The sequence below is a fragment of the Mercenaria mercenaria genome, chromosome 11 (genome assembly GCF_021730395.1).
Source record: "Mercenaria mercenaria strain notata chromosome 11, MADL_Memer_1, whole genome shotgun sequence".
Lineage (NCBI taxonomy): Eukaryota > Metazoa > Mollusca > Bivalvia > Venerida > Veneridae > Mercenaria > Mercenaria mercenaria.
In genome coordinates, this window is record NC_069371.1 from 2,972,075 (window position 1) to 2,997,675 (window position 25,601).

General features: G+C 35.9%; 1 protein-coding gene across 2 annotated transcripts; it reads left to right on the forward strand.

Annotated features, from left to right (window-relative positions):
- Nucleotides 1-7,266: 7,266 nt before the first annotated feature.
- Nucleotides 7,267-20,925, forward strand: LOC123532843 (NPC intracellular cholesterol transporter 2-like). 2 transcript variants are annotated; one of them, XM_045314425.2, is made up of 4 exons: nucleotides 7,267-7,416; nucleotides 11,796-11,900; nucleotides 17,403-17,572; nucleotides 19,049-20,925. In XM_045314425.2, the coding sequence occupies exons 1-4, from the start codon at nucleotides 7,338-7,340 to the stop codon at nucleotides 19,133-19,135; spliced, it is 441 nt and encodes a 146-aa protein (XP_045170360.2). In that variant the 5' UTR covers nucleotides 7,267-7,337; the 3' UTR covers nucleotides 19,136-20,925. The 2 variants fall into 2 exon arrangements, with proteins under 2 accessions (XP_045170360.2, XP_045170361.2); XM_045314426.2 differs by having other exon boundaries at nucleotides 11,796-11,879.
- The last annotated feature ends 4,676 nt before the right edge of the window (nucleotides 20,926-25,601 follow it).

The following is a 25,601-nucleotide window of genomic DNA, read 5'->3' on the forward strand; positions in this document are numbered from 1 at the left end:
GGAGGCCAGTGCCTTTAAAGACGCGCCACAAAATAACTTGTGTATTTCCATGATGGTAATTATACATGCTTTGCATGAAGAAAATGCGAAATAACAAGTATCTATATAGTAACAAATTGACAGTAACATACCTAAGGCCAAGACAATGTGTTTAATGTTTGAATATATCATTGAATTAATATGGTAGTATGCACTGTACTTGATGTATCAAAATGAGTTTAGACAATTCTGTGTTTCTACAGTGTAAGATACTGAAAAGAGAATGACCTAAAAAGATTGCAGACACATTAATTCAGGGAGGGCCTAAATTGTCCACCTGTTATCTTGTAGAATAGCTGTATTATACCAGTATTATCAGAATTATTTGCACGAAGTTCGTGGGAGGAAAAAGTAGGTCTCTAGATCATTGTGGTCTTTAAGGATAATGGTGTAGTTACCATACATGAAATTATTCACGTTTTCCATCGTCTTCTTACTATTTTAGTCTCCAGTGCCCTGGCGTTTTCTTCCTGCAATTCACGATTTTCTCATGTTTTCAGTGCACTTTTTAAGTGATTGTTGACTCGGGGTTGAATATTTGATAGCATAACATGTATTTTGATTATTTGTTTATTCTCATAAGAACTATTGACAAACTCTTATCAGATGAATATTCGGTATTTGGATAGCATCTGTATCTTGAAAGGTACATTCAATCTGATACTCAGCGAAAAAGGTGGTAATTTCGATAGTTTTATGGTACATGTGTGCAAGAAGATGATGCTATTAGCTTTTAGCATAATCAAAGAAAACAACAATAGAAAAGATGCTGTAATTAGATTGATTGTGAATCGTGTGATGTTGTGATTAGCACAGAAGCCTTGATTAGCTTAAATGTAGATCACGTGGTGGATATGCTTTTCAAGAATAGAATTGCTATTATTATTCCTTCTCTTGAGAAGGAATATTTCAGTTTAATAATTCACACTTGACTGAGCTACTGATACCGAAAGCTTTTGTCATTACAAGCCGGCCAATAAAACTCCGTGACCTTAGAAATAACCTGTGACGTTAAACTATTCTTTCTCAATTGGGGGGAATCCATGGGTTAAACAATACTAAACCCGAGGATGATTAATTGATTCTTTTATTTCCTCCTGAACATAACATATGTACATTCACCAGATAGACATATATCAGCAAATTTAAATGTAAACAACCAAATATTATCGTTACCTTCAAATGCATGGTTAATATATGAAAACAAACTCCATTGTAACCCTCTATAATTATGTGTAACAAATTCACACATGAATACCAAGTCAATGTCTCAGTACCGTATTTACTCTATTGAAAGAGGCAACAGATTTAATTTGTTGTTGGATTTAACAATTTATGTTAAATAACTAGCGTAAATACTTACCTGATATTTTTTTGCAGTATAAAACAGACATTGCAACCAAAATTTTACAAGATGGTCATTTTATATTTATATAGATGTGCCCTAGAAGGAACTTTTGGTATGCTTTAACTTGTAAGATATGTTTAAATAAAGGACCTCGGACATTTTCCTATTCAGATAGCCTATCCAATTAAGTAATCAAAGCGCTGAAAGCACTGAAGGACGGTTGTCCAAACAGAGCAAAAATGAACATTTGCGTTAAACATGTAAATGCTTACCAAAAGTCACACTAGAGCTCAATTTAACAATTAGATAAAGAACAGTAGGAGGCCTACGTTTGTATTGTTCCTGGTGGTGCATAAGTGACAGATAAAGGCTTCGTCACTAGACACTATTGCCGCAAAAGAAGGTTAAGGGAAAGTCTGTACAATTGTATTCTGTAATAAAGATTTCACTAGGAGGCTTGTATATATATATTCTTTATATAGGTTGAATTAACCACTTCTATAGCAAACTCATTTCAAACGTGGTTATAAGGGAAAAGAAAGAACATTGTATATTCTATAAACTTAAATTTAGTAATAAAACTATGTTTGACTAGTTTAAAGTGTTCTAAAATGAAATAGGATTTTCAGCATGCAGGCATTTACCAAAATAGTTTATCTTATGCACTACACTGCTGGGCTTACATTCTTAAAGCATCTTTGTTTTTTTTTAAATTAATTGTTTTCCTAACTTTGTTTCCTTTCAATTGAGAGAGACTGTAATCACAAATACTTGATTTTTTACTTTCTAGATTTCAGTGAATGCAAATCATTTTAATGCCTGTGAAATTTTTCATTGAAATTATTAAAGGGACAAGTTTTGAATATTAGAGGAAATAGTGACTTAGGTAAATATATTTTAAGATGGTTTATGAACACAGCTCTAGTATTCTTCTGTTTCACTAAGAAACAATACACCGTATTCAATCGATAAACATGCATGCCCCACCCGGTGGTTTGACCGGAAATTTAGCCAATATGACCACCCCCATTCAGTGCAAGTACAAAACAAAAATGTGAACAACATACAGGTTATATAACAGCAAACTTACACAAAAATACTTCGTCTTGAATATTGCGCACCAGATGTGGGACTATGTTTTTGGTCCGAGTTACAGCTACATTTTAACTGTATTAAACTTAACAAGGCACTAAAATACTATTACATTTGGAACTTTCACGGCTTTACACGAGATCGATGATGGATCTATCATGTTCTCCAGATTAATCAACGATAGCCTGCAACACATTTTCTAGTTTTATTATGTTCTTTTGGGTTACTTTTAGATTTCAACAATATTTCAGCTGTTTCACAAAAAGACAGTTTACCGAAACATCATTCGTGGGAAAGGCCAGTGCTAGTCTCCCATCCTCCGCAAAATGTAGGTTTCCTTCTGGCGCGGCTCATTTCGGAAATTTCAAGAAAAAAATATATGTTACTCTTCAGACATTCAGTGCGAGTACAATACAAAAAATAAGTATATAGTACCCGTTTTATATTTCAAAATACTTAGTTTTTTTACTTGTCTTAATATAAAATTCGGTGCTACTAAAAAGGCAGAGCTCCTTGAAAAATCACCAGTGCCCCTTAAAATTCAAAGAAGTGATGTTATTACAATGGCTGCAAAGATCTGTATAAATTTACGGAGTTTATGTTCTGTTATTACAATTAATGATTATCCATAATTTCTAAATACAAATTACGTTCAGTTTGGAAGGGAGAATGGGACCAAATGTCTGTCAAGAAACACTGCTAATGCTAATCCTGGTATGGGGGAAGAAAAACAACCATTTACATGAACATTTTTATTTCAGATTCAAAATAAAAACTTTTTAAAAAGTAATTGATCAGAGATTTACACAGAGAAAAACACTGAACACAGAAATTCTTGAAAACCCATGTTTAATTTACAAAACTGCTAACAGTCTAGGGCTTTTTGAAGGTTTATATTTTTCATCTCTTTTGAGTTGGGGTGGTAGTAGGAACTTTGTGAATGTTAGTTCTCATTTGTATAGCAACAATGTTTTCCCAAGTGTAAAACATTGGTCAATGATTTGTAAGATTTATGGATGCAAGATATGTGAATGGAGAGAGCAGCAACATGTGCTTTTCAAAAACTTCACACCTGTTAATTTGGACCCCCATTTTTTTATAGTTTGATGTAGATTCTACTCAGACTATTGGACAGGAAGTAGATCAACATTGAAATTTGACCTCAAAACAAAACCGTTTTCACACAAATAATTCTTGTGACAATATTTGCAAAATTCATGTTAAATTCATAAAAAAAAATAAAGAAAAGAATAATATTTCGGTGGGGCTCGAACTCCCGACCTCTTGAATGTGAAGCGAGAAGACTACCTCCAAGCTACAGCGGAACAGCGACGTCACAGTGAATAAACATGTATTTATATAACAAATTTCAGTTTCGGCAGCGTACGATGAAAATTTATGAAAATCAAAGAAGTATAAAATACATTTATTTTATAGCTCTTTGTGAAAATATATCAGACACTCATTTTTTTATTATGAAACAACGATGGTACGATGGTGAAAACGCGATGGCACGATGATGAAATCGCGATGGTACGATGGTGAAATGTCGATGTAATATCGCGTTTTCATCATTGTACCATCGCGTTTTCACCATTGCACCATCGTGCCATCGCGTTTTCATCATCGTACCATCGTGCCATCGCGTTTTCACCATCGTACCATCGCGTTTTCACCATCGTGCCATAGCGTTATCATCATCGTACCATCGTGGTTTCACCATCATACCATCGCGTTTTCACCATCGTACCATCGCGTTTTCACCATCGTGCCATCGCGTTATCATCATCGTACCATCGTGGTTTCACCATCGTACCATTGCGTTTTCACCATCGGACCGTCGCGTTTTCACCATCGTACCATCGCCTTCCGGTTAGAAATGCGTAGTCCCATACACTTGTATTTTTGTCAACAATAGATGAATATATCTCAATGTATTTTGTGAGAAGACATTAACCATTTAGATTCCGCTGTTTTGCAAAATGTTTTACAAAATGTTCAGTGCTCAGTTCAGCAAAATTGTAAAAATTTCAAGGCCACGTCCTTTGTATTTTATGTATGCATGAAAGTAAATAAAAAGCTGGGTGTAATAGTCACATGGTATTATTCAAACTAAGCTTATTCTTGTTAGGTTGTAGAAGGTACATAGTGCAATGTGAAAATGAGATTGTATCAAGCCTGTATTTTACTGACACATACACTGTACCACTGCGCATGACCACCGGAAGGCGATGGTACGATGGTGAAAATGCGATGGTACGATGGTGATAACGCGATGGTACGATGGTGAAAATGCGATGGTACGATGATGAAAACGCGATGACACGATGGTGAATACGCGATGGTACGATGATACGATGGTGAAAACGCGATGGTACGATGATGAAAACGCGATATTACATCGACATTTCACCATGGTACCATCGCACCATCGCGATTTCATCATCGTGCCATCGCGTTTTCACCATCGTACCATCGTTGTTTCATCATCGTGCCATGCCATCGGGCCATCGCGTTTTCGTCATCGTACCATCGTGCATCGCGGTTTAGTATTAAATAAAATGTCACGATTGTCCAAACGGAACACCGTAAAAAATAGGCTAAATGTGCATGACTCTGTGGCGTAGCCGCTATTATTTAAGCACAGCAGGCCTGGGCCTACAAATAATTTAGGAAACTGAAAAACTAAACACACCGAAAATGCAATATTAAGGGACCTTGAAAAGAGCAAATGATACACACAAACAGTACCACAGACCGATACCTATACATCAAATCATCAACCCTTGTATACATCGGTACCTCAAAACACCATGCAGTCAGGGAAATAGTTATATTATACTTCATCACAGTCGAATTTTAAACCACAGAATAAACAGTATCCGCAACAAACACAGCAACAGCAAGCAGCAGATGCATATGGCGTACCTCACTTGGAACATCCATACTTGACGAGATCAAGGCAGTTAATATCAATCTTGTCAAACTCAACTCTACCATCAATGAGAGCCGAAAACATCGGTGGAATGTGATATCAAATTCAACTTACAGTGCCTCTCCACTTTACCTCTGCAACAACGTCAACATAATGTACCGTAAATAACCGCCTCGATAGCCTACTGTCCGCTTCGAGTGCGGGAGGTCGTGGGTTTGATCTCCGGCCACGTCATACCAAAGACGTGAAAAATGGTACCAGTAGCCCTCTTGCTTAGCGCTCAACATTAAAAGGGAAACTGGCCTCTTCTCTCGTACCCTCGTGGCGATGGATTCCATCAGGAATGAGGTGTCGAGAGTGATTAATATAAGTTGTAGAACGACCTAAAATAAATTATGTATAAACTAAACTATAAATCAACATAATGCACCACTCAACATGAAAGCAGTAAGGGTAAAGAGCATGGCGACAGTACACGGTCGAACGAACGACCTAGTTCGCACGACAAAGATCAGAATGAGAAAGAGTTAAACAAAAGACCCAGTTCAACAGAGTGAGATGCACACATGAAATCTATCAACAACTACAAGAAGGCCAAGAAGTAAACAGACCAAAAATACAACGGCCTTTTCCCATGTTAAAAATCCTATAGAGTGCTATAATCCACCAGTAAAATTATGGCACTGTCCTGAATGATGATTTGGCACCCCATGTTAAAATCTGATAGAGTGCTATGATCTACTAGTACATTTATGACACCTGCCTGGATGATGACATGGCACCCTCCTGGATGATGACATGGCACCCTCCTGTTAAGTTAAAACCCCATAGAGTGCCATATCATTACCCCTGGATACCTGAAAAAAGGTGCCATATCATCACCCCTGGCCCGGATTCGTTACAATGTTGTTATACCATCGCCCCTGTCCCGGATACCTTTCAATGGTACCGTATCACCCTTTAATTACTACTAACAAAGTGCGACAGTACGATGGCGAGGCGCGACAGTATGACGGACTGTCACCATCGTAATGTCGCGTGTCGCCATCGTACTGTCATGTTATCGCCATCGTACTTTCGTGTTATTACCATCGTACTTTAGTGTTGTCACCATCGTACTGTCGCGCTTTGCCATAGTGCTGACGCCCTTCGCCATTGTACTTTCGCTCTTCGTGTCCATACGGAGGCCATAACTGAAGACTGTATATAACTCCATTTAAAACACATATTGATAATACATGCAATATTTATGTGAGTGGGCGACTACTTTTATTCAAAATGAAGCAACAGAATGCAATTTCTTTCTAGGCATTCGGTTTGTTATGATATCAAGAGATTACAAGACTCAATATTGTTTACAATGCGCCATACAGGTGCTTAACCACTTGGTAAGCAATTCTAATTAATCAGAAAGAAGGACAAATATTATATCAGGTTACTGTATAGACTGGCTCCCGTCCCTTTGTTTGTTCTTATTTACATATATCTGTTTTCTTCATTAAGAGGGAAGTAACTCCAGAAGGTTGTTTCTACATTGAGATTTTTTACTGCCCCTGGCTCCGAATGTATGGTTCAGCCATCAGATAAAATTATGCTATTTTAGAGGCGTAAAATTTTCTTATAAAATGTTTCCAGTATTTATATAAAAATAACCATGCAGCCAGGGAGCCAGGCTAGTTACTGTACAGTATTCAAAATTTAAACTCAATTTTGAATTGGCTATCAAGAAAATAAAAGCTTATTACAAACGAAATAGTGCAGTGTTTGTGATAACCTAGACTGAATATACAACATGAGGTTACATAAAATGTCAAAGTTAGTTGAAGTACTATTCCTACCGTCGACTTCGAACAGATAAGGTGGAATTCGGATATCAATTTAGCAGCATTCACGTCAGTCGTGCCAGTGCGAAAACTAAAGAAAATGTTTATTTTTTGTATACTTTTTATTTTCATGGAGATGCATATTTCCACAGGAATAAAACTGACATATGTCGACTGCGGTGAGTATGTACGGTAAAAATTATCGTCTGGCACAGGAAGTTTGGCAAATATCAGTGTCTGCTGCGACACGAAATTCGGACAGATATAGTTCACGTGTTCGTCCGTCCGTCAATCCGTATATCTGTTATTCCACAGTAAGTTACATTGAGTTAACAATTAGTTATATTGAATTTGTATTCACTCATAGCTACTACCTTTATGTTTTTAAGTCAAATTAGCTACACCAGAATTATGCATATCAATTAATGTAGTAAACTTTTTGTCGTTCCACAGTCCTATCTTGGTCATGGTTCAACTTAAGTTGACATTTGTGAGTAGGTTTTTATTCACTTGTAGCTTCTACTCAAGATTGTTTAATTATTATTATTATTATACCAGATTTATATAGCGCCCTTTTCATGATCAATTTCACGTTCAAAGGCGCTTTACATAGTTCAAATGCAGCCACACAGGGCGCATAATTCATCCTCCACTAGTACAGACACAGAGCGATCTGACCAGAGGGACAGAGTGAGACAAAGCCCCCACGACAGAGAGATCAGAAATCAGATAAAGGCTTGTCCGGCTAACTTAGCCTAGCTCGTTACGAATAGACAGCCTGGTTCTTTAACGTGCCCATTGTATAGCACTGATACACGCAAGGATTGCCTGGGTTCCTGACCAGTACACCTCTAGTTGGGTGGGAAACACTGAAAAGCGTTTCAGAACGGTTTCTGAAAATTCCCGAGTAGCAGCCGGGGATCGAACCCAGGATTGGAAGGCCAGTGTGCAAACCACTGAGCTATCCGTCCGTTAATCAGATGAGTATGACCAGAGTTCCTTGATTAACACAATGAAACTTTTGTCCTTGCGCATCCATATCTTGGTCACGGTTTGTCACATTGAGCTGTTATTCAATATGGGTGTCTGTATTTTCTTTGATCTGCGTTATGAAAATCACTTACAATAGTATAACCACTGCTATAGCCCTGTAATTAATCCAGCAATGGTTAGTCTTATTCTTAGTATTCTGGTTTGAGTGTTTGTATTAACTCATGTCTACTTCACTGCATTTTTTATCGAGAGTCAGATGGTATGAGGAGAGATTGTTCGTCAATTAACTAATAATTATATATTCTTACTGCCCCTGGTTTGATGAAAATTATTCTTATGATATCTTTTTCATAGACTCTGGATGGGTGGACGGACGGACGGACAGACTTTTGAAGTAAAGTGAGATATAGTGATCCGGATTTGCATTGTGTATGGTTCTTAATCAATTTAAGGTCTGACACAAGCTGCTAATTTACCAATAAATGACTACAACTCTCTAAGAGTCGATTTAGATTTATTTAACCAAAACATAACCAGTGTTTTATTTTTTTTTATTTCTAGATGGAATTAGAATTGAATAAAATACCCAAGAATATCATTATTTCTGACGGAGGACAAGCTTTTGATTCAAGTAAACCAACCTGTGCTAGAACAGACCGCAAACCAAGCTTTGTCTTTTGTTTCTACCCCTGCTAAGTCATCTAGGTAATATATGGCTATTCCTACCTTGAACATTATAAAATTAACGTAACAGCATTAGTTATCCTTTGACATATGGCTGCAGCATTCGTTAGACCCATAGATGAAACAGCATCACGAAAGATGTGCTTAAGATAACTAGATCTATTGACTTCTAGGGGGAAATTTTCTGCATCTTTATGATTTCTGCAGTCTCTGCACGAGTATAAGTATTACCCAAATCTAATTGAAATCCATCTTGGAGTAAATCTATAACTATAATATCTTTGTCACCAGTTAAGCATTCGGTGCCGAAATTCTGTGTTTATATTTCTGTTTACTACTATTTTGCAACCCAGATTTACGTCTTCCAGACTTTAGATAGTGCGATCACTACCTGATCACATTCTGTTAGCCAAGGAAACCTGATTTTGCTCATGACCTATACATACACTCCTAAGAAACGTTTCGCCAAATTTGGAGACACCAAATTTTCAATGTGATTTTCTACAAATTTTTGAGATGTTAGATTTTAAGTTATAAAGTTGAAATTTTGAGACACTTAGCCAAAATTTCCTTTATTCACCTATCACTAATGATCTTCCGTACATTTTAATTAAAAACCTTGAATATTTTTTCTTCATTAATCATGCTTTTCTTGTGATAATGGGAACTATTTTTGGAGTCTCAAAATCTTTATATAGCTGAAGATAGGATATGGTTTTAGAAGTCACCGGAAATAATATTCCACATTCCCATATTTGTTCCACGAGTACGGGAATACATGATGTTAGGAGACAAATTAGCTTAAGATATATAAAAGTAACATATGAACAAGTACTGATTTAGGTACTTTTGTCTTGAACGTTATGATATGTATTTAAGAAATAATAAATCTGTTCCTATATTTTATCAGTTAATAAAATATGGGCAGGAGTTTGGATGCGTAATAATTAAATCACGAGTGCGTAGAACGAGTGATTTAATTATTCGCATTCAAACGACTGCCCATGTTTTACCCCCTATGGTTAGAAAGTGTTACATAGCCAAGCAGAATCTTGCAATCATAGGGGGGTGAAATGTAACAGCCAACCATATTTTTCGTAGATTCTAACACGATCCGCAGCAATTGCTATATAAACATATAACGAAATCGCCTATACATGAATCTACGATAAAATATGGCTGGCTGTTACATTTCACCCCCTATGATTGTGACATTTGAGATTCTACTTCAGTTCCATTACATACGAATTATTTCAGGGCCAAACGGTTGAAAACAGCATTTCAAAAAAATAAATATGACAAAAAGTCATACTGACTTATGTGTAGGACCGCAAAACACGTTTTGATCTCTACGAACGAATTCAATTAGCTCAATTATGATTCAGCTGTGACGTCATAAATGTATAACATAAAGTATGACGTCATAATGATGTGACGTCATATAAAAGTTAAGTTCGTCACTCGTAACACAGGGTCAAATGGCCTAATTTGATGATTCTATTCATAATTAGTTTGCGAGCTGTTAGATTACTTATTTATAATACTTCTCAAAATTCTGATAAAAAAAGAAAAAATATCTATACGTTCCATTGGCTGTGCAACACTTTCTAAACATAGGGGGTAAATTGTAACAGCATATGACCCGAATGACGTATTACGCTGAAAATGTAGTACTGTAAAATACGAATTATTTGCGTTGTTAGAATCGAAATAATAAATATGTTCCAATAATTTTATCAATTAATAAAACATGGGCAGTCGTTTGGATGCGAATAATTAAATCACTCATGCTACGCACTCGTGATTTAATTATTACGCATTCAAACTCTTGCCCATATTTTATTAACTGATAAAATATAGGAACAGATTTATTATTTCTTAATTCTAACACGATCCGCAGCAATTGCTATATAAACATATAGCGAAATTGCCTATACATGAATCTACGATAAAATATGGTTGGCTGTTACATTTCACCCCCTATGATTGTGACGTAAGAGATTCTACTTCAGTTCCATTACATACGAATTATTTCAGGGCCAAACGGTTGAAATCAGCATTTCAAAAACATAACTATGATAAAAAGTAATACTGTCTTATGTGTAGGACCGTAAAACACGTTCTGATCTCTACGAGCGAAATTAATTAGCTCAATTATGATTCAGCTGTGACGTCATAAATGTATGACATAAAGTATGACGTCATAATGATGTGACGTCATATAAAAGATAAGCTCGTCACTCGTAACACAGGGTCAACTCACCTAATTTGATGATTATGTTCATAATTAGTTTGCGAGCTGTTAGATTACTAATTTATAAATACTTCCCAAAATTCTGATAAAAAAGAAACAAATATCTATACGTTCCATTGGCTATGCAACAGTTTCTAACCATAGGGGGTAAATTGTAACAGCATATGACCCGAATGACGTATTACGCTGAAAATGTAGTACTGTAAAATGCGAATTATTTGCGTTGTTAGAATCGAAATAATAAATCTGTTCCTACAATTTTATCAATTAATAAAACATGGGCAGTCGTTTGGATGCGAATAATTAAATCACTCGTGCTACGCACTCGTGATTTAATTATTACGCATCCAAACTCCTGCCCATATTTTATTAACTGATAAAATATAGGAACAGATTTATTATTTCTTAATTCATGTATGGGCGATTTCGCTATATGCTTATATAGCAATTGCTGCGGATCGTGTTAGAATGTTTATTCCATTTAGACTGCGTATTATACTTTAAGAAATTGTATTTACTAAATCTCTTTGTGTGTAAAAATATGAAAACTGTTTAAGGATTAGTTTGCTGTGACTAATTTGCAAGCACATATGATATAACTCCATGATTACCAACCTCTTATTTCAGGATCAATATCGCAGGTAGATGACGTGATCAATGATAACTGCAAGCAGGAGCCCTGTGTCATGATTACAGGGCACAATTATACAGGTTATACTAAATTTACTCCTAGTAAGTCGATCAATATAATACACGAATTAACTTAGCCTTTAAATGTTAAGAGTGTCCAGAAAGATACAATTGCATCTGAAGAGAAATCTATATCTTTGGTGGTATTCAAGTTATCAGAAAACAAGGACAGAGTCTAACTAAAAGAACGCAGCCGTACATAAAGTTATATATTTTTGTTGTAATAGAATGCAAGCTCCTAGCTAAGCGTCACTTCTAAACTTTATATGATTAATGAAGTCTTCCAGTTAAGACTGCTTGTAAAATGGTGTCCATACATGTTTTTTTTTTTTTATTATATTTACGTTACGAACAATACAGCGTTTCATTTGTATTTGATTCTATCATTTTTGATAATTACTAGAATATCTTGCTTTTAAAGTAGTGGGCCCTTAATTTCTGTACGTTTGCTCCGTTTGCGATTTTGTCTTTTTCCGACTGGTTGCTCGTATGAAATACATTACACCCGGAGAATGCGTAATCGAACGAAAATTACCGAATGTCAGTACTGGTCCACTGTGTTAAGGTAGTTCTGCACGCGTTTGGATCGAATTTTTTCTACAATGTAGAATTTGATCAAACTCTGAATTTTTAAAACTTTAGAATATACCTAGAAAATTCAGCAAATAAAAAAGATAAGGTCGTGTGCTTGATTTTTTGCTAGACTGATTTGAAAAATTTGGACCTCACGCAATAATTCATAATGGGAGTCTATGGAAAATCATTACTTTCATACATTTTCGCGAATAGAAATTTTTCTACAATGTAGATTTTGATGAAACTTCTCACAGTTGTAAATAAACACATGGCCTATAATTTAGTGAAATAAAATGTATAGGGCCGTGTGCTTATGTTTGAGATATTTGACCATGATTAAAGTGCACCGGACATTTCACGCTAACTTTAAGACATTATTTTGATTATTTTAACGTGTCATATGTTTTAATATCATATTTTGACTTTAGAAATATAGCAATATTGCCATTGTAATAAATTTACTCACATATTTCTATTAATTCATAAAACGATTTTCATTTCCGTACGCCGAATCCGGGCTTTATTCTACGTTTTCCGGATAAATGACGTTACGCCATCACTTCCGGTTTATTAAACGTGCAGAACTACCTTAAGGTCAGAGACCACCAATTCAAAAAAGTACTGGGAACTTACTGGGAATGAGCTAAGTGTATACCTGGGAATAAGGTATTGTCTGTGCGTTCTGATTGGTCAGTCATGTAAACAAACCCAGGAAGTGATTATTTTTTCAAAATTGATATTTTTTCACTGCATTTACAGTATTTTATTATACATTTTGACAAAATTTGCTACATTTTATGTGTATTGAAAAAAAGTTTTATCAAACGAATTTCTCCCGCCATGTCAATGGTGTAAACAGGGGGTCATCTCATTCACACGAAAATTACTTAAATAAAGTATCACTATTCATTTGTTTTTCGTCCGATATTTTGGTAGAACTAAGATAGTTCTTGAAAAACTTGTAATTAGATATACATGTTTCGATGTATGGAAGGCCGTACACGCCAAAATGTTACAATGTAAGTCTATAAGAAAACAATTGGTGGTCTCTAACCTTAAGTCTTCTAATTTTAGCCTACTCTTCCAGCACTTTTTCACTGCTTTTATTACTTGATAGGGGTATATACAATCACCATTAGGAATATGTTAAACAAACTGCGAAAAATCAAATGTATACATTTCTTTTAATCTATGCATAGAAATATGTTTCAAAGATGTGATACCTTTGTCAAACCAAATTCAGTAGAAGAAAATATTTCCTCTTGTATCTATTACAACGTATATGACTATTGCACTGAAATACATTCTTTTCTAGTAGCTTTGTCGTATGCTCTTCACACTAAGTACATGCTTTTGGTTACAATTGAATTTCAAGGAAGAGAAGTCTCCATGTTTGTGGAGTCTGTGGCCATTCTGCATTATTTTTTGTACTGTATTTTTTTATTCAATCAGCTTTAAAGAAAACTAAAAATGAATCTCTGTCAATCATTTTAATAAAAACTGTCAGAAATCTTTTGGATGCAAAGAATGCAAACAAGAAAAATAATAGCAGACTCGGTTTAATTGAAGAGAGGTGGTGTAAAATGCAACGCCCCTCATACCCCTCCCCCCGCCACAAACCCCAGCAGCGGCTTTAGCGGAATTCTATTTCTCATAAATATTGAGTGGACTCCATGACTATATTTTTATCTTAAGGTCTTATTTTAAGTGACGTTATAAAAAGATATTTAACAATTAAAGGATCAGAAGTATAAGATCATATATCTTTTTGAGAATGCAAATATTTTTAAAATAACAATAGTGAATAGATGTTTAGACACAATCTGACTAAAGTAATTGATCTTCTAAACGAAGATCTGAGAATCACCCATTCACATTCATCTTTCTGTACATTTAGATTTCCGAAATTGCTATTTTTATTTTCGCAAATCTATTTTTATTTGAACCAATCAGACGACTCGTTTCAACAAACATTGGCTGAACCATCAAAATAACGTCGAATGTCAGGTGTGAGAAAAATGTGTAATCAGTCCGGGGCTCGAACCCGGGACCCCTCGCTTACAGCGCTAACCGGTTGTTTGACACCTTACGTGACCAAGTCCGTACCGTGACATATGATTTCTCTCAAAACACGAGGGCGTAGCCGCGATGCGGTCGTCCTAAGAATTGTAAATATGAAAAACCCAGGCTAAATATAGATTTTTTAAACTTCTACTTTCACATACAAAATGTTGTAAGTAAGGCTCTGATTGGCTAACGGAAGGGTAGTCAGAACGAGGCTATCAATAGCACGTCTTCAGATCCTAAACAAATACGGTCATGGTTGAATGAATTGAACCGGACAGGTATCAAAACCCCGGTTTTCAACTTGCACGGGATTTTCGCACCAAGTTATTGTCTATGCTCCAATGAGTCTTTACACAATTGATTTCATTGTAACGAGTGCAGATTTGTGCTTTACCGATAAAGTAGAGTACATATTGGAATAACATTCTAAAATAATGCCTCAAAGATGCCATTTGACTCAAAACGAAAGGCAGCGTGCTCTTGACTATCTGCTAGCTGGTCAGACCGAACGTCATCTTGCGACGGAGTTTAACGTTAGCCGGAGCGTCATCCGCAGGCTGTGACAGTTGTACCTTGACACTGGGGATGTACAGCGGGGACCAGGTCAAGGTCGTTTGCGGCTCACAACTGAAGCGCAGGACCGACGTTTGTCGCTTTGGGCACGACGTCGACGGTTCAACTCCGCCGTTACGCTAAATAGGGACTTTGAACAGACGTATGGGTACAGGATCTCTGTTCAGACCGTCAGGAACTTCATGCTGCAAACCTGCGGGCTAGAAGACCGGTCGTACGACCGCTCCTGACACCACATCACCGAACGAATGTCGTCTAGTGTTTGCCCGCGACTAGCTGTCATTTGGACGTCAACGTTTGCGCAACGTTTTGTGGACTGACGAGTCCAAATTCAATGTAGGGATAATACACGTTTCTTTGTGTGTTAACATCTGCAGAAGCCCGCGGGATTGTTTGTGACCGAGACCGAAGGTCGAAGTCACAAACATATCCCAATTGCAACGGCTTCCGCAGACGTTAATACACAAAACAAACGTATATTGTCGCTGTTCTGGCATAAAAAAAACATTACACGACGACTGAATGCATTGTTTTCATATGTGATGACTTTATGATTCCGGTACATTTTCAGTTACCATTCGGTTATTCTTGGAAACGGTAAACATGTTTTAAATATCCATAACCGGGGCACACATATCAACAACACTACCAAAAGCGTGATTTGAAGGTTTTTGAGCATCTTATTTTTATTTCTAGTTATTACAAACGTTACATTACCCATAATTGTGCATAAACTTAAATATTTGATTAACAGGAACACAAATTTAAGAATAATAACTTTACATTCGAATTATTTTGAGTACGTACACATTTAGAGTACGGATGAGTACGAACGTAGTGACAAGCTTTCAAATGTTTTATCCGAATTCTGCGCGAAATTAGATAAAAACAATCCGACTGATACTTGCAAAAATCATTAGTAGTGCGTTTGGTTTTGGTAACTGATACTATTGATTAGACTGCATCTTTTATGCTACAAGAAGAGAATATTATGGAAGAATCAAGACGCAGATACCGGATGTCAATCTGCGCAGAAATACATATATACATCCCTGACAAAGCATTTCAAAAATAAAAATAATGTATTAACAGCACGTGAATTGCCTTGTTTGCACACGATTTTTTGGGCGGATCAAGTAAAAAAAGTAGTTTTTATGCAAGAATTTGGATTTCAATGACGGGCGCAGACGAGTGTGGAGACAGAGAAACGAACGTTTCCGGGACTGTTGTGTGGCAGAGCATTACCGATTCGGAGGGGATCAGTGCTTGTATGGGCGGGCATATCCTATGCCAGGCGCACGGACCTTTACGTCACTAGGACGGGGCTCTGACCGATGTTAGGTACGGGACGAGATCCTAGACCCTATTATGGGCCCTTACGCTGGAGATGCCTGGGACATGCTGCAACGCAGGATATCCGGTCGCGATCGGTAACCAAGGGCTCTAGAGGAGCTAACAGACATATTCATTGTAGAATGGCATAGGATACCCATCGCAGACATCCGTTGGTTGATTCTCAGCTTTCTTAGCAGATGCCATGAAGTGATTAATGCGCGTGGTAAACACACACGATATTGTGATTTGAGAGAAGAACCCATAAGGTGGGGCGTTTGTTTTGTTTTTTGTTACCCTATCCACCTAGTCTGACACACGGAATTTTGAGGGTTGTTGGGTTTTATGCAGAATTGTGATATTGTATTTACCTTATTTAAAGAGAGGAATACTCTACATAGAAGTAAACAGGTAATTTCACATGATATTGTAAAGATTTCTCAGCTGAATACACTTACGATTATATATTTGTTATGACCCTATATACTAGTTCAGTTTATAACATGCGAATTCTAAAAACAAGAAAAATAAAAGACAGTCAACATAATTTCGGCTGATAAAATAAATGAGACTAGACATGTAAACATTATACAGTGAGCGGCATACAACGTTTTGAAAAAATCCTCTGAAAACCGAACAACTGGACTCTTGACTTAGTCCGGACAGGGTCTTTACTATATTTGGAAGAAATATAAATGAATATCTATAATTTCTGAAGTGTGAAGGTTTTAAGTACTGTTGTTTCTCATATTAAACTCCATCCAAACCGTTCTTTATGTGCTTTCATGAGCATTAGCGTTTCGACTCTCCACAGGGGTCAGCTCAAATCAATGGTTTATTTTACATGAAAGCCCTAATTGTTGTTCACTCGTGAAAACCATATTTAATCTTTTCTTTTCGTAAATGTGTTGCTTGTTTTGATCACTCGGTGAACTGCGTTTCCATCCTACACTGCAACAGACAATTACAAAATGTATCCTTTCTCTTGTTTTTCAGGGACCAATCATGCTGCCGCTTACCTTCATTTAGTTGTCATCCTAAATGGAACTCCACTGCCTTTAGTGAGTAATGGTGATCAGTGCTCAAACGGACTGCATTGTCCTTTGCGTGCAGGAGAAGAAACCGTGTGGTCCTTGTCATATAATATACCAATAGGCTTACACCCAGTAAGTTTATGTAGAAGAAGTTAGACTTGATCACTAAAATCTCAAAAATATCCGGTTTTCAAACTCGTGTGTTTTCTGTTTATTTTACTTTTAGGCCATGCATATTCATTATCAATGGCGCAGACACGTGGTCAAAATCAAATAGACCAAATAAAGTCCAGTTTCAAACATGACTTAGATTTGATAAGTGACATACTTTTCTCTTCTTTTTTTTCAAAATATTTCATTTATTCAAAAAGTTATAAGCACGGTAAAGATTTAATTGTTTGCTTAATATTTCAGTGACAAAAAAGTACGGTTCGAGGCATGCTTCCGCGGGCAAATTATGAATTTCATCCAGCTCTGGTTCTTTTAGACTATAAGAATCTTTCACTGGTTGAAGGTGCGGAATGGAAATACCTGGCGCGAGGGTAAACTGTTCAGGCGGTAACGATGCTCTGCACCTTCAACTAGTGACAGATTAATTCATTAATCAAAGCAACAGAAGAAATGAAGGAGACGAATGCTTTTCTATTCAAGGTGGGGACTATTACACGAGACTCGGTTATGGAGGATATCATGTCACAGATTTAGGATGCTGCTGCTACATTTTTCCCGGATAACGTTACAGCAAATGAAGGATAATAATCGCTAATGGTGCTTTGTTGACCAAATTTATTTATTCATTTTGTCGGGTTAAACGACACACCGAACAATTATAGGTCATATGGCGACTTTCCAGCTTTGATGGTGGAGGAAGACCCCAGGTGCCAACCGTGCATTTATACAATTTATAATTTTGCAAAACAGAGATACATCTTTGCCATTTCTTTGGTAGCGATTAGTATCCTTCATATGCTGTAACGTTATCCAGGAAAACTGTAGCAGCAGCATCCTAAATCTGTAATATGATGTCCGCAATAACCGAGGCTCGTGTAACAGTTCCACCCCGTGCTATTGAGCACTATTTTGTTACAGTCGCGTATGAATTTACGCATTCATTCAAAAATTGCAGCACATGTCATTTTACACCCCTGGGTGAAAGACGAGTTTTTCTAGCACCTGCAGAAAAGCACGGTAAAAACCCTGTTTGGTATGCAAGAATATGCTTGCATGCCAGAGAGAATTTTCCCGTACTTTACCGGTGCCAGAAAAGCTAGTGTGTAAGATGACTCACGTTCTGAAATTTATGAATAAATGCATAAATTCATAGGCTACTATAATATTAAAGTAGTGCTTAAAAGAAAAGCATTTGTTTTATTTTATTCCTTCTAATTAATGGAGAATGGTATACAAAAAAAAGATATGTCACTAGCTGAAGGTGCGGATGGAAATATCTGGCTGTCGAGTAACTGTTTTGCGGAAACCCGGCAGAGCCTAGTTACCACCTAAACAAAACTTTGCCCATGAGCCAGATATTTCCGCTCATACCTGCAATCTTATAATGTAACTGAATAATTCTAGTTTTGTACCTCCTACTTAATTATTCTGTTTCAGGCGAGACTGGCCGTGAAATATGAACTCAATGACGAAGCTGGGAAAATGATTCTTTGCCTTGTTGTACCTGTGATACTTACTAACTGATAAAATCAATTCTGATTTAAAGTTATTCTGTTCCTGTTTTGTGCATGTAATTTTCGTTCCAATATGGAGTGACATAATTTAATTCAGAGGATATATAACTCTTCCAATTACTGCAGAAATCAAGCAACATGACGTGTTATTTATTATTATTATTAATGATAATTTTCAATTCCTAATTATCAGTATTTAAAACATCTGCCAGCTATGACTGTTTCATGAAAATACAAGAGATCACAGAGTGATCTTGGCGCCCAACATTGAGCCATTTTTGAATGTTCCAAAATTCAAGACAAGCTCAAGGTCAAAATCAAGGTCAAAGTTCATTTCAGTACACAAAACTGTGCATATGGTCCATGCATGTGGTCCAAATTTGAAAGCTGTAGCTTGAGAAATGTGAAAGTAGGTCACTAGATCAATTTCAAGGTCTAAGTTCATTTTGGTGAAATTAGGTACTAGGTAAAAATCAAGGTCAAATTTCAATTCAGAACACAGAACTATGCAAGTGGTCCAAATTTGAAGCATGTAGCTTGAGAAATGTGAAAGTAGGTCACTAGGTCAATCTCAAGGTCAAAGTTCATTTCGGTACACAACACTATGTAGGTGGTCCAAATTTGAAGGCTGTAGCTTGAGAAATGTAAAAGTAGGTCACTAGATCAAAATCAAGGTCAAATTTCATTTCGGAACACAAAACTATGCATGTAGTCCAAATTTGAAGCCTGTACCTTCAAAATGTAAAAGTAGGTCACTAGGTCAATGTCAAGGTCAAACTTTGTTTCGGTACACAAACCTATGCATGTGGTCCAAATTTGAAGGTTGTAGCTACAGAAACGTGAAAGTAGGTCACTAGGTCAAGATCAAGGTCAATTCATGTCAAGGTTCATCTTGCCACTCAAAACTATACATGTGGTCCAAATTTGAATGTTGCAGGTTATGGACAAGAAGATTTTAAAAGTTTTTCCCTATATAAGTCTATATGAACCATGTGACCCCCCGGAGCGGGGCCATATTTGACCCTGGGGGATAATTTGAACAAACTTGGTAGAGAACCACTAGATGATGCTACATTACAAATATCAAAGCCCTAGGCTTTGTGGTTTGGACAAGAAGATTTTCAAAGTTTTTCCCTATATAAGTCTATATAAACCATGTGACCCCCAGGGCGGGGCCATGTTTGACCCTAGGGGAATAATTTGAACAATTTTAATAGAGGACCACTAGATGATGTCACATACAAAATATCAAAGGCCTAGGCCCTGTGGTTTTGGACAAGAAGTGTTTCAAAGTTTTTCCCTAAATAAATCTATGTAAATCATAAAAATAAACAAAGGGCCATAACTCATTCAAAAATTGTTGAACCAGTCTGATTTTCAAGGCGGACACAACTAGGGTACCAATACATCATTCTGACAAAGTTTGGTCAAAATTTACCCAGTAGTTTCTGAAGAGATGCGATAACGAGAAACTGTAAACGGACGGATGGACCACGGACGCAGAGCGATTTGAACAGCCCACCATCTGATGATGGTGCAAAATATAAATTTCTGTTTACTTAAGTGATTCATGTATTACATATTTGATATTGAAAGGTATTTCAAAGCAACGGTTTGTAAAAGCAACAAGACGGATCATGTTCAGGATGAATGGGTCGTTGACTGAGTAAGCTGACACCGAATGGGTATCAGCTTACTCCCCAAACTGATATGTTATGCCTTAAACAACCATATTATGTCACTCCTGTGAGTAATTGCTTACTACATTCAGCTCGACAGGTCCGTCACAAAAAAAAACTGGACGAAAGTAAACATGGAATTCTATTCTTATACCATGTAATAAAAGAGTAATTAATAAACTGCTGTTTCAATAGCTAAAATTATTACCCGAGGTCCAAGGGCAGTTCAATAATGTATCATTTAAGCCACCGAAGATATACTGTTAATGAAAACACCTTTTATTTTTCTAAAAATGAATCGTTCAAGATATACAGTATACGACAAATAGTAAACGCTCTGGTACTGCGAGGGAAGCGAGTAGTTAAAAAAAGTATGAACCATAATACCTTATGTTTAGATTGCTTTCAGATATGTTGGTAAAGTCGGGAAAGTGGTTATGTTACGCGCATATAGCCAATCTGCGCATTTGGTAAATCGCGCAGCGCAAATAACCAATTTGTTATCTGCGCAACGATTTGTAAATCGGGCAACCTTATATATTTCTTATATGCGCAGGGTAACTGTCTTGCGCGTTTGGTAAATGTGTCTGCGCTTTTAACATATGGATGATATCTCCCGATAAATTGAATATCATTAGAGGGTTAGACTTGTAGACTTGTAGGCCTACATAAAACTGTTTAATTTTAAAACTGACGGTAATCAGGCACGCGTAAAGGTGTGAATTGACTGTGCTTAATTTGTAAAGAACAAGAAAATTATTTTTTTTAAGTAAATGAGCGTATTTATTCGGTAATTTCAATGAGATGCTCACGTCCCTGGTAGTTTATGGACTAAAAATTTCTGTTGACGACGGTATTAAGAGTCATTTGTCATAGGTGTTAAAAAACTTTAAAATGATGCAAAATATCCAAAGTATATTTAATAACACAAGTTTTTTTTTTATTTATTTTATATTTTTTCAACTTTTAAACGCCGTAGCCTGTGCGGGATGTCGATCCAGCGCTAATGTCAAATCCTGAAATGACACCGATATTTCAAATATATAATGATCATTTCTTACAGATAGTATTGATATTTTTTTTAATGTTTTCTAGTACAAAAGAGTAATTTTCGCCAGAACGTGAACAAATTTTTGTTGCTGCGCAAGATGTGTCCTGCGCTAATAGAAAATCTGGAAATTACTCTGATAATATGAATAACTGCCATAAACCATGCTAACTTTTACATTGTTTAACAATTAAAGACTGATATTGCAAATCTTGGTTTTAAAAATGTGTCATAAATTTATTTCAACATCAGTAAATTCATGGGAGTCGGTCATCAGGTTTCAATATCTGCAGTATGATACAATATGCAATAAAACTCAGACATGCGTGAAGGTGTGATTTCCTTCGGATAGCCACATTGTCTTCTCTATTCTTTTTATAACTGAAGTATTTTTACTTCATTTGATCACACGCAGTCATTTTATACCGGATATAGAACATAAAGGAGACTTACATAAAAGACTGAATTGCCACACACTTACCACAATTCACCATATCGCATTTTTTTCATCATATTGAAAAAGCGCAAACTTTTTTACCAACGTGAGCATATCTCTTGATATGGCCAAGATTAAAAATAAAACAAAAATAAGCAGAATTAAAAGACGATTCTTACCGATCTTTTATACTTATATCATTTTTAATGTTTTATAGTGAGACAGATAAATAACTAATAAGTTTTGTCAAAATGTGAACGAAATTTTACATTTTGTAGGTGCGCAAGATGTGTGTCCTGCGTTATTAGAACTATGAAAATTACTCCAATAACTTGAATATCTTTTATAAACCTTTTTACTTTTTACTTCGTTTTTCGAATACAATCTAAAAATGTAGCTTTTGAAAATCTGAATATAATGTTTCATCCGTAGCCTGCGCGGGATGTTGTTCCTGTGCTAATAGCAAATTCTGAGCTGACGCCGATATTTCAAACATATTTCAATTCTAAAAGATACTATTTATGTAAATTCATAAAAAATGTTTTCGGAGTAGAAAAAAAATAGAAAGAAGCGTGATTTCCGTCATAACGAGAACGAAATACTACATTTGTTATCTGCGCAAGATGTGTTTGCCCTGCGCTAATAAAAATCCTGATAACTTAGATATCTTTCATAAACCATGCTAACTTTTTCATTGTTTTGTGATTACAGGCTGAAATTGTAGATGAATATTTTGTTACATCTGTATCCTGCGCGGGATGTCGGCCCTGTGCTAATAAAAAATCTGGAAATAATCCTGATAACTTGGATATCTTTCATAAACCATGCTAACTTTATCATTGTATTGTGATTACAGGCTGAAATTGTAGCTTTTGCCAAATGAATATTTTGTTACATTTGTATCCCGCGCGGGAGGTCGGTCCTGCGCTAATAGCAAATCCTGAAATGACGTCGTTATTTCAAACATATTTCAATTCTAAAAGATACTATTTATGTAACTTCTTAAAAAAATGTTTTCAGAGTAGAAAATAATTAGAAAGAAAAGGGGTTTTCGTCATAACGAGAACGAAATATTACATTTGTTATCTGCCTGTAAATGTTCAGTATTAGAAAATAGTGTTTATTTCCTTAACTTTTCAAAGCATTAAGCAATACATTTGATAGTTGTGAAAAATAGTAAATAGAATAAAGTTTAGAAAAGGTCACTTTTACGTTTTCCTATTGTAGCCCCGTACGTCCAAAATGACCAGATTCTGTTTTGTTGAATTTATTCAGTAACCTGTACAACTAATAATGCATTTCATTACAATCCAGATGAAAATTGCTTCTAAATGCAATACTGGTATGCTTAAGTCTGATGTAGTTAAGTTTAATATTTTCAAGCGGTGATAGTAAACAAGTAAACATGGAAATCAACTGTACTATATCAGGATGTGTTATTTGTGCAAATTTTTGTCACTTTATATGTTTCATTCTAATATGCCTGCCTCTGTTAAAACACTCTCGCGATAGAATGAGTCACGTTAACGTGCGTTGACGTCAAAGATTTTGTTGCGACAAAGAAAAAGCGCTTGTATGTTTATCTACTGTTTTAGATTAAGGGCATACTAGTACTGGAATCGAAATAATTTATAACAAAACCATGTTTTAACACTCCAACCCAAGTTACAGATGTAACATTATAGATCCATTTAGATTTGTAAAAAAACTATAGTTTTAGTCTGTAGTCGTAAATCAAAGTAAAAGTTAATATGATTTATAAAAGATATTCAAGTTATCAGAGTAATTTCCAGATTTATTATTAGCGCAGACACACATCTTGCGCAGATAAAAAATGTAATATTTCGTTCTCGTTATAACAGAAATCACTCTTTTTCTAATCATTTTACAGTATTTATTTGAAAGTTACATAAATAGTATGTTTTATGAATGAAATATATTTGAAATACAGTGTAATTTCAAACTTTGCTATTAGCGCAGGACCGACCTCCCACGCAAGTTACAGGTGTAACATTATAAATCCATTTAGAAAAATTATAGTTTTAGTTTGTAATCGTAAATCAAATTAAAAGTTAATATGATTTATAGAAGAAATTCAAGTTATCAGAGTAATTTCCAGATTTATTATTAGCGCAGACACACATCTTGCGCAGATAAAAAAAAATGTAATATTTCGTTCTCATTATGACAGAAGTCACTCTTTTTCTAATCATTTTTTACAGTATTCATTTGAAAGTTACATAAATAGTATGTTTTATGAATGAAGTATATTTGAAATACAGTGTAATTTCAAACTTTGCTATTAGCGCAGGACCCACGCAAGTTACAGGTGTAACATTATAGATCCATTTAGATTTGTAAAAAAACTATAGTTTTAGTCTGTAATCGTAAATCTAAGTAAACGTTAATATGATTTATAAAAGATATTCAAGTTATCAGAGTAATTGCGAGATTTTCATTTAGCGCAGGGCACCGAACACATATCTTGTGCAGCTACAAAATATAAAATTTCGTTTACGTTTTGATGAAAATTAGGCCTACTCTTTATTCAATCGATTTTGTACTATAAAATAACAAAAAATTATTTTGCCTAAAAATAATTACTTTTATTTTTTCCCGAAATTTATAGCTATCTCGTTGCTAGGTGTGTTAGCTATAAACTATCGTCGTTGTCAAGTAATCCAGTTTTCTAGTTCCTTGTCTAAACATAACAGATTAATGATAAACGCCTATTCGTCAGGGAACCACTCGAGCGTTATATTAAATCGAGAGCACGTGCAATCTTCTCAGTTGAACTAAAGGTGTATTGGCTAGCGCTTCAGATCGATGTTAAATTGAATAGCCATGCCACGCGGTCGATGCAGAGCACGCCAGAAAGGTAGAGGCGAGCCAGCCTGTCGAGATAATTATGAAGGGAAGGAAATGAAAGGCGAACTAGACGGCGGATTTGCCAGAAATTCCAGGCATCAGACAAAATGCCGGTAGGTTTGTTATTGATTTCGAACAAATTTTGAAGGAGTCGCAATTAATTCTGCAGTTTGATAATGACAGTACTTACGTCAGTAAATAGTTATACACAGTTAATGTCTTCCCGTTAACATCTATGCACCGATTATGAATTGTGTATTGTATTAATACGGGGTGTGGCGACCCTATTTCTAATAATTTTACAGATTCGAACCAAAGCAATAATGTTGCTAGTTCAGTCAACTGTCGTAATAGTTTCTTGATTCCGACAGGCAGTGGTACTTTCAATACACGAGATTCACATAGGGCATTTCCGTTTTATTACTCGTAAGGTGCTCGCAAAGTA